This window comes from Pogona vitticeps, chromosome 4 (genome assembly GCF_051106095.1).
Source record: "Pogona vitticeps strain Pit_001003342236 chromosome 4, PviZW2.1, whole genome shotgun sequence".
NCBI classification, from domain to species: Eukaryota; Metazoa; Chordata; class Lepidosauria; order Squamata; family Agamidae; genus Pogona; species Pogona vitticeps.
In genome coordinates this window covers 33,884,967-33,902,524 of record NC_135786.1, presented here as the reverse complement: position 1 = coordinate 33,902,524, position 17,558 = coordinate 33,884,967, and the positions used below count along the sequence as shown (strand labels likewise).

The following is a 17,558-nucleotide window of genomic DNA, read 5'->3' as shown; positions in this document are numbered from 1 at the left end:
TAAGAAAGAAAAAGTTCTATCAATTTGCTGATTTTCCACTAATAGCCGGGCAGAGTTGGGGTTAAAGTTCAGGAAATCCCAAAGTAAGATTGTAATTTTAACTCAAGTCAAATTAGGCAATCTCTGAAATAGGAGCCAATTTGTGCTACCAAAATAGGGGCAAAAGCTAAGGGTGTGATCAGATGGCTTTAAAGGCAAATGCCCGAATACACCAGAATGGGTTGCTTTAATGGGAGCAATCTGTTTTAAAGCGACCCTTTTGTCTGCCAGGGAATCATTCCAGTCTGGCCTTAAAAAGTAGGTCCAAAGCTGGACAAAAAAAATCCATCGTGGGCATGGGCTGGGCTCAAGCCGGAGTGAATTTCCCTGTTCTTCATGTGATCACTGGGAAACAAATTGTTCTATACTAGTGGTTCTTAACCTGGGTGATATTGCCCCCCCAGGGGGCGATTTCATTTTTTTCAGGCGGTGCCATGGAACAAAAAGGGGTGATGCGGGTACGAAGGAACAGAAGGGGGCGATATGGGGGTGATGGAGCTGCTGCGCCACCGCTGCCATTGAGGAAGTTGGCATTGCCCCCTCCCTGCACTGCTGGATCCAGAGCAGCTGGTGCTGGCAGCAGATGTGGTGCCGCCGCTGCCGCGCCCGCCATTGAGGAACTTACTATCGTCCCCCTCTCCGCAGTGCCACAACGCCAGATCCAGATCAACTGGTGCTGGCAGCGGATCTGGTGCCACCACTGCCATTGAGGAAGTGATCATGGCCCCCCTCCCTGCACTGCTGCGCTGCCGTCGCAGGGAGGGGGTAATGATAACTTCCTCAATGGCTCAAGGGAGCATTTCTTTCAAAAAGGTTAAGAACCACTGTTCTAGACTGCTCCAGAAGCGGTCCAAATAGTCAATCTATTTCCCTGTGTGATCACACCCTAAGTGTTGTGATTAGTATATATTTCAAGTGTTGTGTATTGGCTGTTGTGAACATTTTGCAAACACTGGCAAAGATATCCACACATCAATAGGTAGCATTCAGACCTGCAATGGAGACTTTAATCTGTATTTCAGTCTTACGGAACAGCAAAGTACCTTCTTGTAAGAACTCTGGTTAGGTTAAAACGATGGCAGGACTGACATTCACATGAACACAATCAATCCTTCTCTGAAGGTTCACTTTTGTAACAGTAACTGCCTTTACTTTTGTTCTGCTCAAAACGTGCTTCTAAAAAATAATAAATAAAATAGAGAAATAATCACAATCAATGAGCAGCTGAGAGGTGCTCCCACAGTTCACCAATATAGCCTTTCTCTAACATATTTAATTTTAGCCCTTGATCAAAAGCAGTTAATACAATGAGAGGTGTCCCACTTGCCATATTTATTGGGACTTCTGATAGTAAACTGGACCATATAAATATCTCAAAAGCAGTCATACAATGGTTATGTCTCAGTTAAACAAGCAGAACATTGGGTGGGATTAGGAACAAGTTTATTTATGTGTGTACATAGGTGTATCAGATTTGATTGCAGCCAGGAGGGCACACTCACAAGAAATAGTGCTAAAGGGGATGAGCTGGTTAGTATTGCTAATTTGCACTTGCAATTCATTATTATCATTTTAAACTAAAATTTAATACAATAACTATGTTTATTAATGGTTACTACAGCGGGTTTTGTTGGTTGGAAAATGGGTTCAAGGAAAGAAAAGAGGATTTTTACTGAAATTGTCCCCTTGTGCCCTCTAGTAGTCGAATAAAGTTTATAAAACAAACATTGGGGGATTGAAGGGGACCTGGAGCTTCTGAAAAAGGACTTTTTAGAAAGGGTATTGAGGGGGTGCTAAAAGACACCTGGGCTACATGTTGCTCATTGTGTCCTATTATTTAATAATTTTTTAGCCCTCAAGGGGTGCCCATCAAATTACAAATATTTGTTGTTTGCCAGTTATAATGTCTGAAGTGCACATCTTGATTGTCATCTTTTGTATAGTGTAGGAATGTGAGCTGACTGGGCTAATTGTTATTTCCCACACAAAAATGAGGATATTGACTCATTCTGTCATTAATATCTTATCATTAATGTTTATTAAAATAGTGTATTTAATCATTATGCACCAAGATATGATATGGTTCCACTGCTGTCACAGCTAATGCAAAATTACGTCTGTTTCCGGTGATTACTTTTGCTATGATTGGTTGTCCAACTTTATGAAAGACAGAGTTCTGATCTTCTAAAATTACATTGTTTTTCTGAAAATAAAACAAGTTTAGTACTTCTGTTCATCATAAAGTCTTCTAAGTGCCCCCTGGAATCAAGGTATATAGCATTACTGAATAGTAAGATGCCTGCATCTTCTGTTGTAACCCTAGCACTCATGACTATTTATTTTCTATCTTAAGATGAGACACTAAATGATAGTAATATTAGATTACTAGTTTATGGTTTATTTTTCTATCTTGTAAAGAACATTAAGGCATATACCTTAATTATGTACATATATAGGGTATATACCTATAGGTATATAATTAAGCATCAATTTAATTAACCTTATCAGATGCTTAGAATAGAGGCAGGCAACATAGTCAGTATGGAAGGCTACACTGGCAAACAAAGTCAGCTGGACAGCTGTGGCTAATATACATATTTAATTGCTCATAATAATTTGCATATCATTTTAATGGAGATGGCAGATGCTAAATTACAGTTGACAGATATATTACACTTGCACAAAATCCTTATCCTGCAATTATTTCAACTAAGAATTCTTAGAAAAAAAAAAACAAGTCTATGCTTCTTTTAAAATCACCTTTTGTGCCTGTTCCTTTAGTGCTTTTCAGATTTGCAAACTTTATAGTAACAAGAGGTAAACACATCTATTCAAAATGAAAGCTGGCATTCTCAGGATTCTTATAAGAATTTACAAGCTGTTGGTTTGTCCATCCCTATAAATTAATTAAAATGAAGATAAATCACACGTTATACAGAAAGAGCATATGAAAGCAGATATTTTCTATTTAGTTAGTCTCCCCTAGTTCAATACCATGCAAACGGTGTATTTCAATTGTGTCCATAGTTAGTCCTTACTAACTAGAAACTTAATTTTCTACTACATCATTTTGCAAATACAGCATTCTTTTAATTTATGTGACCTGAGTCAGTAACTTTTATTTTCACTTTATGTTTCAATTCATATAATATTGCCAAACAATCAAAGGTATAGTCTGTTATAGATGCCCATTCTATTATTGTCTGGAAAATTCTGCTTCTCCTTGGCTAAAGATTCAGTGATAACTTTATGTATCAGAAAACCATGGATTTTCAAATGATAAGATTTAAGCTGACTGTATCAAATCTGCAAACCAAATTTAATGCTATTACCCACTCATTTTTATCTGTACCACTCAAGACAAAATTTTGCGTCAGCTGAGAATGAATGGCTAATGTTCAGTCTCAAAAACTATCACTTTTACACTGTTTCCTCTTTAGAACTTCAAGAAGGGTTGGCTCAAAAGAAGAAAAAGTAGTTGGAGCACACACACACACACAGACACATGTGTCAAAATAGAAGGCCACCCCCAGGGAAGTGTAGATATTAAGAGAAAGACATTTATATAGCCCTGGCACTTTTTCTATTTCATGGCTTAATCTTGTTCATAACATTTCAGTTCTCTGCCCATCCGGACTTCTAAGCATTTTAGAAAGTTTGTTCTAAATAGCCTTTACAAAAAATGAAGGCCAGGATTTTATTTGTGTTTGAGTAAAGTTTGTGTAACTTGCTAACTGCAGCTAATCGACAAAGTCTCAGGGTGCATCATGGTGGCTGAACTGCCCATTTGACTAGGCCTGTGACTGTGACACACTCCGGCAATTCATCAATTAACCTGCAGCAGCTTACAGAAACCGTATGTGAACAACAACAGAATTCTGGCTATTATGTTATGCTTGGAAGAGCTAAAGTCCCCAAACCTTGTTAAAGACCATATTATATTACTCTAGTCTTTGTTGAGGCCTTGAACTGTGAATAAAAACAAGAACTGTAACACCTGAAGCATTAACCTTTTGCTGTTTGCATTCATTATCACATTTTCCTAAGTAATTGAATTGGTGCAGATGCTTATTTATTTAATTTCAGGCTCGAGGAATTTGGCTGCCTGCCCCCAGCAGCCTGTATACAGAATTAGAATACATATATAGTATATGTATGTATGCATGTATAAAATACAGAATGCACATTCTGTATGTTTCTTGCACTATATCACCCCTTTGCGCAAACCATGATACTCAAGCACAGTACACTCACGGCAAATCAGATGAGCGACAGTTCCCCAGCATTGGGAACCAAGAACTCCTGTTGAACAAAACACAAAAGAGCTGAGCGCTCAATGAGAAGCCACCGTTGAGCTGTTGTAAACATAGTTCATATGCATGTCTGTTTTGATCTTTGGAGTGGAGAATGCTTGGGGCTTGCTTAATTTTTATGCGATGCGCTGCTTGGGAGGTAGACTGTCAAACCGTCTCCTTATTTCTGTTTGTGTTTCTTTCTTATTAGCATGAAAACCAAACAGAACACTTAGCCTGGCAAACAATACGATCTGGAAGAGGGAGGAATGGAACCTACGTGTCCAAGAGTCTTCAGACAGACCCATTACTTCTAGTTCACTACCCCAGCACACACTGGCATTGTTCAGTCACATTAGTGGCAGAAGGGATCCGACCTCACCCATCAGGCTATAGGAACAGTGGCAATCTTAAATGCTGTTGGAAATTATTCCCGCTACCTCCCTGGGAAATTGACTGACTTTGTAGCGTAGCATTCTACCCTCACACAGCAGGAAAGCAATCTGTAAAAAAGCACTGTTAATTGCCACAGACAGATTTGTAAAGGGTGCTGCTGTGGTGGGACCACCGTTGGATTTGTTTTATGGATGTTTAGTGCTCTGAGAATGGCAGACAGCTAAGAGTCTCAGACAGTTTGCCAGAAAAGCTTGGTATTACTATTCTGGGGAGAGGAGGGCAGCAGATACATGGAAATTAAGAAAATATATGGTAGGCAGTGTTGAGATTATCGCAAATGTCTCACTGGCAACAACTATGGCTGTTTGTGTAAGACTTTTTTCTGCAGGCTATTTAAGATGCAGAAGAATGGAAGACCTCAGCCCACTAATAAATTAATCAGGGCCACTGCTCAGGGATACAAGAAGATATAAGGGTACCAAACAAACTGAAGAGCAGAGTATGACAAGGAATTACAAATTTATATCTGTGTTATGATCCTGTAATTTTCAAAGCCCACGGCATTGACTCTCATAGATACAAAATACACCAGTGCAAGCTGATAAGCAAACAGCCATAAAAGGTAACTCAATGAAAACACCACAGCCAGTATTTTTCTTCCAAAATATCAGACCACTGTTTATAATCAATAGCACTTCTCTTGCTCTTGAACCAAAATCTTCCCATTATCTACCTGCATTCATTTAACAATCCATGCTTAACCAACATGTAAAGATAGATATTTGTTCTTCCTCCACCCATTTCCTATAAAAAGGATTATTTTGAGTAACTGTTTTATGGATACTTTCTCTACAGCAGACCTACAGAATTCAAGATTATTCTAAAGTGAAATATAAACTCCAGCCAGACAGCTCAATTCATTCAGTAGGAGTCTTTAGTTCTAACCAGTGTTTATGTGTGTGTGAGGTCATCCATTAACATGGATCCATTACTTACTGTAAGAGAGGTACTGTACAAAGATGAAGGCAGAAACTGGCATTTAGGGCAACTTTCGTTTCCTACAAAATCTTCCCTCCTCTCTTCAAGCTGCTTTCTGTGATCTTTTTTTTTTAAAAAATCACACTGCTCTTCTCCACACTCTGTGCAATACTAGTGCAGGTACACCAGCTATTGCCAATCTATCTGAATGGGCTGGAGATCTTTTCACTTTCCTACATTAGATCTGTTGTCATCCGCTACATTTTAAAATTCTGATAAATACAGTGATATAAAAGGCCCATTCTAATGGTCCTCTTGGCACTTTTGCTTCTATGATGGCAGACAGGTAATGGCATCTGGAGCAGATGTCTACCTAGCACCATGTTCTACTTGCTAACTGCAGGAACAGTTGCAATTACATATGGCTGCCTCTTTTTTTCCAAATGAAAGAGGCTAGGCCAAAGAAAACCACTCTGATACCTATCTCCCCCACCCCTACAAATAATGAGGAACAGATTATTTGCTGCCACCCCCATATTGGATCTTCTACTCCCTTCTCCTTTTCTCTGATGAGCCTAAGAAAAAGGACTGCAATTCTATCCATGCGTTGTATCCAATAAATTCTGGGCAGTCTGTATAAAAGGCAGATGTGATATGTTAAAAAGGATCTGCCAAAGTGCTAAATGCATATCTTCATTGAAGCCTGTCTCTATTCCTTAACTTTAAATATATAAGTGTATCTTTCCATGTCTTATGTTACTTTGTATCATTAATATAAAAAAGAGAACAAATAATCACAAAGATAAAAAGGTTCTGAGGAACTGCATTTTTACACCAAGCTGTTAAACTTGAGCTTTATGCAGTATTCCCTACCATGGAAAGTACTAACCAATTTCTCCCATTGCTAACTGAAGAAGTTGTGAAGGACTTAACATATAGAGGCAATCAGAATTTTTACATAGACCACATGGTATGTCAACATTAGATGTGATACAGTCACTGTCATTGTTCAAGTTTTTAGATCAGTGCATTTATGTTTTGTTTTCCTACTTCCAAAGCTGTTCCATAGCTGTTTGGAGAAGGAAATGGGGTTTCTTGCAAAAGAGAGAAATAATTTACAAAATGTTTTGTTTACAGATGATCCTTTTTCACGCTCTGATCAACAGAAATTACTAGCCTACCCAGAACGCTGCATCCAGACCCAAGTTGAGATACACATCCAACGTTAACCATTGTAAGATTTCAGTAACATACACTCGGATAAACACATGTAAACCCTGATCCTGGAATGTGCCATTATTTAAATATCATTCAAGACTATTTGGCAGCAGGTTGTTTGTTATATACAAGGAAGTCAGAAACATCATGCCAGACGTTACTGTCATCATACAGGTAGGTCATGGATGACTGCAATGATGGCTGCAGAGTGTGCCGGTGATATTCAAAGAGCCAGAGAACAATCCCCCAAACCAGAGCAGCAAAAAGAGGGAAGGGATCTTGCTTTGGCTCTGGGATGTAACCTTTCTCCACCGCCAGTCGAGACAAGCCAAACAGAATGCGAGACAGCAGGTACATGTTTATCTGTATAAGGAAATATGAATAAATATTAAAGAAAACAGGAATATTTTAAACAGTCCTCAACTTTAGATGACTTAGTTGATTATTATGTCAAGCTGTCTTTCATAGCAGGATGCAGTTAGGCTGCTTCTATTTCAACATTCTTGTGTAAATGCTTATGTCTATTGGAAACCTTAGCTGTGCATGCATCTTTGCCTACTAGTAACATTGCAATATCTACAGTATGCATGCAAAGTCCCCTGCTTGGAGAGAAGTTAAGTGTTCAATTTTTAAGTTGTCTTGATTTTCATTTTGGGGGCAGGAAGGAAGGAAAAGTTATTTTTCTAGAACTGTTTATTTTCACTCTATGGAACAGAAGTCAATATATGCAGGTGTTCTTCCTTCCATAATTTTTTTATTCTGAGAAACATCACAGGTATCACAAACATCACCTTTTCAAAGACCTGACTATAAGACACACATAATTTTTAGAAGAGGAAAACAGAAAAAAAATATTCCTCTGTATCAGTGGTGGGCAATTAAATAAACAGTGCAAGTCCCACGCAGGGACTGCAGGTCTCCCACCACCATAATCTTAATTGCCAGTGCTGAAGTCTTCTGGCCTTGGAGCCACAGAGTGTAAAAAGGGAAACTGGCTGCCCTTTGCAAAGATGGTGGCTGTGGCTTCATTTAGGGTAGGGAAGTTGCAGCTGCCATCTTTGCAAAGGGCAGCCTGGATTCCCTTAGCCTGCCTTAAGGGAATCCAGGCTGCCCTTTGCAAAGATGGCAGCTACAGCTTCCCAACCCTAAATGAAGCCACAGCCACCATCTTTGCAAAGAGCAGGCAGTCTCCATTTCTACATGCATGGCTCCAAAGCCAAAGGGCCTCAGCAGCATCAGCAATTAAGGTAGGAGGGTGTTGGTGAGGGTGGGGCCAAAGGCACGGGTTTACTCATGAGTAAGGGCTGACAAAGGCGCGGGTCTACTCATGAGTAAGTGCCACTGAACACCCTGGGTGGGGCACACACATCAGAGGATCACCGTGGACCGGGCGTGCAGCAGGAGGAGGAAGGAGAAGTGGCCGGGTGCTTGGTGCTTTAAACCAGGAAGCCTCCGAGGATGTCGGTGAGGGTGGGGTGCGGCCTTATGAGGCCCCCGGAGGCCTGGGAAGGCAACGATCGGGCGGGAGGGGGGAGCATTTGCTCCATAAGACGCACACACTTTCCCCTCCACTTTTTTTGGGGGGGAGGGAACTGCATCTTATGGAGCGAAAAATACGGTAAATGCTCATAAATACAGTAAGTGCTCATACATACATACCTTATTTTTACAACTATACTTTTGTCTAAAATCTTTAAAATAAAAATTGAGGGTCGTCTTATACATGGAAGTAAGCTGAGGAGAGAACAAAAACAAGTGGAAGGGAAAGCAGGGATAAAAGTGATCCTGCAAGGCTTTGATCTCTTTCCCCCTACACTTGCTAAATCCCACTTAGATTTCTTACTTTTGAGTTAGAAAAGTGGGGGTGTGTTATACATGGGGAGCATCTTATACACGGGAAAATATGGTAATTATTAAATAAGAAGCAAAAGAGTTGTGGTATAGCTATTCTTTTATCCCTAAGAGCTTTAGCTGAATTGCATACACAGAAATTCAATAAGGAAAGAAGAAGATAAAGCAAGATATATCACTAACATAGCTTGATTTACTTTTCACATTACAAGGACAAAAATGTTGACCAAGTAGAAAATAGCACAACCACTTACTTGGCTATTAATGTTATTATTTTCCCCAAATACTAGCCATCCCCCAATGCAGGCTGCGAGAAAAGAGTGAACTGGAATCTTCTTTCCCTGCATTCGTGACTGAAAGGCCATTAGACCCTTGTATGTGAATACAAAGTATGCCAGGTTTCTGGAATGGGTATAGGTGGCCCGAATAATGGCTTTCAATTTCTCCTGTAAACTGAAGAGATGATGAGCTGTTAATGCACATAACACTCTTTCCCCTAAACAGTGGTGAATTCCCGTGAGGATAAGAAAAAGGTTAAAGGCTGTTAACAATTAACCCAATTGTTATTGCATTAGTCTGGACAAAATATCTACAGTTGGAGTCAATTGTAAAAGTTTGGGAAAGTCCTTTAGTTAATACAAAATCATCTTGTAGCAGTTTAAAGTCTAAAACTTTGGTATGGCATATGCTCTTTACCTACATACCCCTTTCCCCCGAAAATAAGACCTAACCTGAAAATAAGCCCTAGTATGATTTTTCAGGATGTTCGTAATATAAGCCCTACCCCCAAAATAAGCCCCGGTTGTGAAACCCCGCCTTCCACTATTTTGCAACAACCAAAAGAAGATGACATAGCTGTATTTGAATAAATGTAGATGGTTGTACATGAAAAACATTAAAAAAAATACCCTGAAAATAAGCCCTAATGCGTTTTTTGGAGCAAAAATTAATATAAGACCCTGTCTTATTTTCAGGGAAACACAGTATGGCCTTCCTGTCCATTATTCAGCTTTCTGGGAGTGGTAAGGCTGCTGGGACCCCAATCAATCGTGACTGGTTATCTCACTGCCCTTAGTCTCTTCCTTCTCTTCTTCTTCTGGTGTTTAATGGTGAAACAGGGCCAAAGGCCCTACCTATTATTGTCATATACAAATATACTGTATTGTAATCAGATTTAGAACTGCTGGAGAGCTCACTGGGTTAGGCAGAGGTTGAGAGTTCAATTCCCCACAGTGCCTCCTTGGCAAGGGCTAGACTCAATAATCCACAGGGTTCCTTCCTGCTCTGCAGTTCTAAGATCATGGTGATTATCCAAAAATAAAAGACATAATCTTTGACTGGTATTATATAACAGGTACAAAATGTACAAAAGGGATACCAGGACAATTGCATGGAGGACTGCAGTGGGAAGAAGAGATAGGCCCTTCCCATGTCTGCAGGCTCTTGCTATTCCACCAGCAGAAGTCCTGAGTGTGGATTCTGCCCATCATTCATAGCCACCTTTAATTAAAACAGGATTCTATTTGTCTAATAGAAAAATACCTACTCTCAGCTGGTAAATCTGTCAGAAAGAGAAAGAAAACACATTTAAAATACATCTCAGTGGGTTCAATAGGCTCAGAAGGGTTTGCTGTTTGATCATTTCAAGAGCTCAGCTTCAAAATCTCACTTATATAAAAGTGCACGCCCTAAAAAATAAACAATTTCTAGATATCTGACAGAGAGATACCTATCATTTTAATGAGAACACATACCTTCCATTCCTGAATAGAAATGTCATCACCAGAGCATGAGGGGCACGGATTTTTGCTCCATAGCTGCCGAAAGAAAAGGGCAATAAAATACACATAAATAATATTTTAATTACTTTATTCTTTGAATTTAGTTACTAAATCACACGTCTTAATCTCATTAGCTGTAAAACATTTAGGTCTGGCAAACAGTCAATATGTATTTGCATACTGCTTTGTATGTATTCTTTTATTGTTGGTATGCTTTGATGTAAAGAGCTCAGGGACTGTGTTGCACTATGGGGCTGTATATAAGTTGAAATAATAAATAAATATAAATAGTATAGACAGTACCATTTCTCAATTTCCATATTGTATGTTGGGATACAAAGATTTCATAACTCTTCTGTATTAAGGGAATGAAAGTGATAAGTAAGTTTAAAATAATTGTCCAATATGGCCTACAAGCTTGAAAAAGCTATTTAACATTCTCCTCATAACAATATTATTGCTTTGGTATTTGTAGCTCATCATGTTGCAAACTCACCTTTTTGTTTATAAAGCATTTGACATCTGACTGGCACTTTGCAGACCAGAAAAAAAAAAAGTATTTCTGCTCCCAGAGGATTCACAATCTAATGAAGTGTGAGTACGAACAGGCACACTTCCCTCTCAACTGTCAGAGCTACCTACTGAAGTGCTAGAAGTAACATACACATATACCGTACTTCAGAGAAGGAGTAGGATACAAAACATATAATACAGAGTTAAGGACATAAATAGAAGTACACTGCAGATATGGCCCAACAGAAATTCTGAAATGCAGACATTAAAAAACTTGTTGAAATGAGGGAAGGAGGAGCAAGCTTTTGAGACACTGACGAAAGATACATGAAATGCCAAAGGAACCAAGCAGTGGTTTAATATCGTCACAAACTGGTGTATTGTTCCTAAAAACAGGAGGTACTGTATTAGGAATAGATTGGGAATAGAAAAGGCTAGCAAAACAAGCAATCAGGATTTCACACAGTAAATCCCGCCATAGCAGGCTCTCATGTAGTCTTTGCCCCCTGGAATCCCATCCCCAGGGCAATTGGTGGCAGACCACATTTTCACCCATTTGGCTAGTGGCCTGGGATACCGGCCTGAGCTAGTGAAGAACCTAATATTGTGCTCACCCGCATCGTGTTGGGAAACATTTTATAGCAAACCAAAATGCCATGTCATGCCTCACTGAAGTTCTATACATTATCAGTTCTGGATAACTAAATGTGGATCTGGCTCAGAGAATGATGCAAATATTTAATGCTGCGGTCTGCTCTGCAACTCATCTCAAAGGCAGTACAGTATCGTCTTGAAGGGAGCCATTTCAGATTCAAGGCTACCTGCACCTGCCCGGGAGAGGCCGCCGACGCTCCTCCGTTTGACAAGAGAGGGCGACTCTTAAATTAGTCCGTGGGTGCTCGCCCAGTCCCAGCGTAAAGCTTTAGTGAGTCCATTACTGGCAAAGTAGCCTTTTTTAAAAGCCTCGCTCCCAGCGGTGTTTGGGATGCGATGCAAGGGCACCTAAGGGTGTGTGTGTCTCCCACGACCACCACCAGCCCATCCCCGGCTTACACTGCTCCGTTGCGGAACCCCTTGACCACGGCCAGCGCCGCGTGGTATTTGCGCTGCTGCAGGAGGGAATTGACGGTATAGAGCAGAGTCCTGAACATCGCCTCAGCACCCATGACCGAAAGAGTTACACTTCCAAATCCTCGCAGTTACTTTCTCGGCCAGAGACGACGATTCGCCCTGAAGCACCGAATGCATGGAAGTGGAGTTTAGGAAAAGGGCGTCCGTGCGGGAAAGGCAACCCAGGCATCGTGGTTCCGCCTTTCCTGGCAAGAACGCGACGAAGAAACGACTCGTGGCACAGGTACAGTAAAAAAAAGTTTACAAACAGGAATAGTTTCACTCTCCCCGTTTCTTTCCCCCACCCCCCCCCAAAGAAACGTCGGGCTTAGACCGTTGGAGTAGAGTTTCTACATTCATATTATTTAAAATAAATATACGAATGGAACATTCGGTTGACGATTGATAACGCCAACGCACTACATGTCCCTTGCTCGCGGTCTTGAGATTAATGCCTGTGAACTAATACGGTGAAATCGTGCTTCATTTGCAGCGCAATGTTTTCGCGCATTCCAGAACATTAAACTTGAATTTGATAGACCACCAAAGTCTCTCTTTGTTATAATAAATCCCGACGAGGCTGAAGTTAGCTTCTTATTCGGTCAGCTTCTTATTCACTTCTTATTCGAGATCCAGCTTCTTATTCACTTCTTATTCGTGTCCCAGCTTCTTATTCAGAACATGTTGTATTTAAACCATTAAACCAAGTTGGATCACTCAAATATCAGGGTATTAATAATAAATCATAACTCTAACACAAATTACAATAGTATTTTGCCTGGCCCAATGCCGTTTTGGGCACGGAATAGGCTGGCAAAGTGGGCACCGCTGCATATTTTACCATTTTGAATAAGAAGCTGGGGTTCTGCAAGGGTTAATGAGCCTTGGGCAATAACTTTCACACCAGAAACCGACAGAGGGGGGTCACTTACACATGACCCACTTGTATTTTGCCTTGCCCAACGCCGTTTTGGGCACGGAATAGGCTGGCAAATTGGGCACCGCTGCATATTTTACCATTTTGAATAAGGAGCTGGGGTTACGCAAGGGTTAATGAGCCTTGGGCAATAACTTTCACACCAGAAACCGACAGAGGGGGGGTCGCTTACACATGACCCAATTGTATTTTGCCTTGCCCAACGCCGTTTTGGGCACGGAATAGGCTGGCAAAGTGGGCACCGCTGCATATTTTACCATTTTGAATAAGAAGCTGGGGTTCTGCAAGGGTTAATGAGCCTTGGGCAATAACTTTCACACCAGAAACCGACAGAGGGGGTCACTTACACATGACCCACTTGTATTTTGCCTTGCCCAACGCCGTTTTGGGCACGGAATAGGCTGGCAAAGTGGGCACCGCTGCATATTTTACCATTTTGAATAAGAAGCTGGGGTTACTCAAGGGTTAATGAGCCTTGGGCAATAACTTTCACACCAGAAACCGACAGAGGGGGGTCACTTACACATGACCCACTTGTACCAACGCGGTTTTGGGCACGGAATAGGCTGGCAAAGTGGGCACCGCTGCATATTTTACCATTTTGAATAAGAAGCTGGGGTTCTGCAAGGGTTAATGAGCCTTGGGCAATAACTTTCACACCAGAAACCGACAGAGGGGGGTCACTTAGACATGACCCAATTGTATTTTGCCTTGCCCAACGCCGTTTTGGGCACGGAATAGGCTGGCAAAGTGGGCACCGCTGCATATTTTACCATTTTGAATAAGAAGCTGGGGTTACTCAAGGGTTAATGAGCCTTGGGCAAGAACTTTCACACCAGAAACCGACAGAGGGGGGTCACTTACACATGACCCACTTGTATTTTGCCTTGCCCAACGCCGTTTTGGGCACGGAATGGCCTGGCAAAGTGGGCACCGCTGCATATTTTACCATTTTGAATAAGAAGCTGGGGTTACTCAAGGGTTAATGAGCCTTGGGCAATAACTTTCAAACCAGAAACCGACAGAGGGGGGTCACGTACACATGACCCACTTGTATTTTGCCTTGCCCAACGCCGTTTTGGGCACGGAATAGGCTGGCAAAGTGGGCACCGCTGCATATTTTACCATTTTGAATAAGAAGCTGGGGTTACTCAAGGGCTAATGAGCCTTGGGCAATAACTTTCACACCAGAAACCGACAGAGGGGGGTCGCTTACACATGACCCAATTGTATTTTGCCTTGCCCAACGCCGTTTTGGGCACGGAATGGCCTGGCAAAGTGGGCACCGCTGCATATTTTACCATTTTGAATAAGAAGCTGGGGTTCTGCAAGGGTTAATGAACCTTGGGCAATAACTTCAGCCTCGTAAATCCCGCTACAAGAAACTCCTGGATTTTCCTATTGTCTCCAAGCGGGCAAGAAGAGGCGCCCAAAATAACCAGCAAATCTTATCAGCACTTGCAGCCAAAGCAGCCTTTTCAGTGCTTCCAATGGATGATTCCTGTACTTCTGAAAACACTCAGGTAGTCGTTACACCTGTTCGTCTACTTTTCTCAGCTACAAGAAAATATATTCTTCCGTTCTGCCATTAAAGACAGTAAAAATAATATTGTCAGCCCAAGAAATTTCAATGCCGCCAGATACCGTTTCCCCGAAAACAAGACAGGGTCTTATATTAATTTTTGCTCCAAAAAACATTAGGGCTCCAAAAAACATTAGGGGATTTTTTTTCATGTACAACCATTCAAATACAGTCAAGTCATCTTCTGGTTGCTGCACAGTGGTGGAGGGCAGGGTTCCACTTAACTGGGCTTATTTTGGGGGTAGGGCTTATATTACGAGCATTCTGAAAATTCCTACCAGGGCTTATTTGGGGAAAACAGGATACGTTATTCTGGCCAAGACGTTTGTTTGCCAAAGCGAACCGTTTTAATTTTTTTTTAACTCTGCAGTTCGCTTCTGCAACAGTTAGTAGTTTCCCCGTGTTCTGTTCCATCAATGCCAGGGTAAGAGTGCCCTCCAGTGGATTGAACCATGTATTTTCCAAAGTTGCCAGCATTATAACGCTGAGACAATAAAGAAATGCCCAAGCCAAGTTTAAAGTCCTAGTAAAAATACTGTTATATAGTGGTTTTACCTTTATTTGTTGGTCTAAAATGTTGCTAACATGCAACATATGACTAAGTGCATCGTTTCTGAAGGAAATCAACCCTGAGTGCTCATTGGAAGGACAGATCCTGAAGCTGAGGCTCCAATACTTTGGCCATCTCATGAGAAGATTCCTTGGAAAAGACCTTGATGTTGGGAAAGGGCGAAGGCAAGAGGAGACGGGGATGACAGAGGATGAGATGGTTGGACAGTGTCATCGAAGCTACCACTGGGAGGCAGTGGAAGACAGGAAGGCCTAGTGTGCTCTGGTCCATGAGGTCATGAAGTCAGACATGGCTTAACAACTAAATAACAACAAAAGTGCATCATGATTCCTTCTAGGAAAATAGCTATATTAGTTTAATCCATAATTCTAATTTATTGATATTTGGCATAAGCCTTCAAGAAACACAGCTGACTTCGTAAGATACTTGGAATGATATCTGAGTTGGCAAGTTTTTAGGCACATGCTTAAGTACATACAATTACATGAAAGAAGGAGGGGTTAGAGAAAGCTGAAAAGCAAACAGTAGTGACATCATCTCACTATTAGTGTTATTCATCTCAAGGTAACAAGACTTGTGTTACAATCCAACTCTTATGTTAGTAATCACTCCTAAGATAATTATTACTGTTTTATTTCCCAAGCTATGGAACCATGGTAATTGTGCTTGTGCTATGTCATTCCATTAATTCTACAGTGCAGGACTTCTGTTTCTATAGCTTTTATTGATAACAGTAGTATGTGCAGAGTTTCTCTCTGCAGATATTCAGGCTATATGCATAAACATCTGGGGAAAGACTACGTATAAACTACTTATAAAATATAAATGGCCATGAGTCTGGATAAGCACATTTTCCATAAGGATGAACTACAGGCTTTTCCAAACACAGTATTCATTCTCCTTGTTTTAACTAATCGGTTGGTGATGTTGCTAATATTTTGCCTGCCATCCGTGTGATATAAAATATATCCAGTAACAAAAATCTTGACTTTGTGAGCTTTTTTGCCCCCACCTGAAGGCATGGTTCAATCTTGTTTTGGTTAGTGAGTGTGTGGGGAACATCAGGTAACACTAAATCTGTAGTCCAAAACAAAAATTCACATTTTTCATAGCTAAAAGACTATCAAAATGGCAAGGATTTCTTCAGTGTGCCCTGATCCCTTTTTTTTCCCCTATTCTTTTTTAATCACTTAGGAAGCAAGGTAGGACAAAGACCTGTAGAAGGACGCACCACTCAGCAAAGCAATTAAAACAGATAAATGGAAAGGAAAGCTAAGAACAGACAATGGAGGCAATGGAAAAAAGTCTGAACACAAATACTGATATTGAAGGGCTAATTCAGCACCAACCCAAAGGGAACAAATGCTCAGGAGATATACAATACAGAGATCTAAAGAAGTAACCAGCCACTTCAACAGTGGTCTGATGAAGCACATTATATTTCTATAAAATTTAACTGTATAGCGATCCTACAATTCAGGGACTTGTCTTCTCATTTAAATACATCAGATTAACCAAAATAGGAGAAAAGAACAGGCAAAGCCTATGCTGAGTGAAGGAGAAACTCTGTCAACACTAGTTTACAGTATGACCTGGATTCCTGTCCCAGTTGAGCTTGAGCATTAAATTATTAAAAATAAAACAATGAAAGAACTTTAATTCTGTCCTGTGGCAGAACACATTTAGACTACTTCCAAAGGAAGTAACGAGTATTATCTGTTGCAGCTAAGTCTACAAAACGGGTATGCTACATGTAATTTTTAATCAGGCAAGATTTTTTAAAAATGAGACAAGGGAATCACCTTCTCCTTGATTTTTAATTCACATTGTCACCACCATGTCCAAAGATGTCCTAGGATAGAATAGAGGTGTGTCTGCCTGATCTCCCAACAGTGACATGAAATAATTTCTAGTGATTAAATGGTTTTCTCTGTCACTTGCCAAAATCTCTAAGAAAACAGGGAAGGCAGAAAAATTTGCTCCTTTTTTGAGTGGGGGGGGAGATATATGATTGAGTGGCAACCTCAGAATTGGTGTCATCCTCCCAAAACCCCAGCGCACGAAATATTATACAACATGAATAATGTAGCGATGTATGTAAGCGAGAGCTGGACCATAAAGAAGGCTGACTGCCAAAGAATTGATGCTTTTGAATTGTGATGGAGGAGGCTCTTGAGAGTCCTCTGGACTGCAAGGAGAACAAACCTATCAATTCTAAACGAAATCAACCCTGAGTGCTCACTGGAAGGACAGATCCTGAAGCTGAGGCTCCAGTACTTTGGCCATCTCA

General features: G+C 40.8%; 1 protein-coding gene across 1 annotated transcript; it reads right to left on the bottom strand.

Moving 5' to 3' along the window:
- Nucleotides 1–2,623: 2,623 nt before the first annotated feature.
- On the bottom strand, nucleotides 2,624–12,712 carry PXMP4 (peroxisomal membrane protein 4). Its single transcript, XM_020814223.3, has 4 exons — nucleotides 12,122–12,712; nucleotides 10,529–10,591; nucleotides 9,029–9,227; nucleotides 2,624–7,286 (listed from the first exon to the last, which is right to left on the bottom strand). The coding sequence occupies exons 1-4, from the start codon at nucleotides 12,232–12,234 to the stop codon at nucleotides 7,023–7,025; spliced, it is 639 nt and encodes a 212-aa protein (XP_020669882.2). The 5' UTR covers nucleotides 12,235–12,712; the 3' UTR covers nucleotides 2,624–7,022.
- Nucleotides 12,713–17,558: the final 4,846 nt, after the last annotated feature.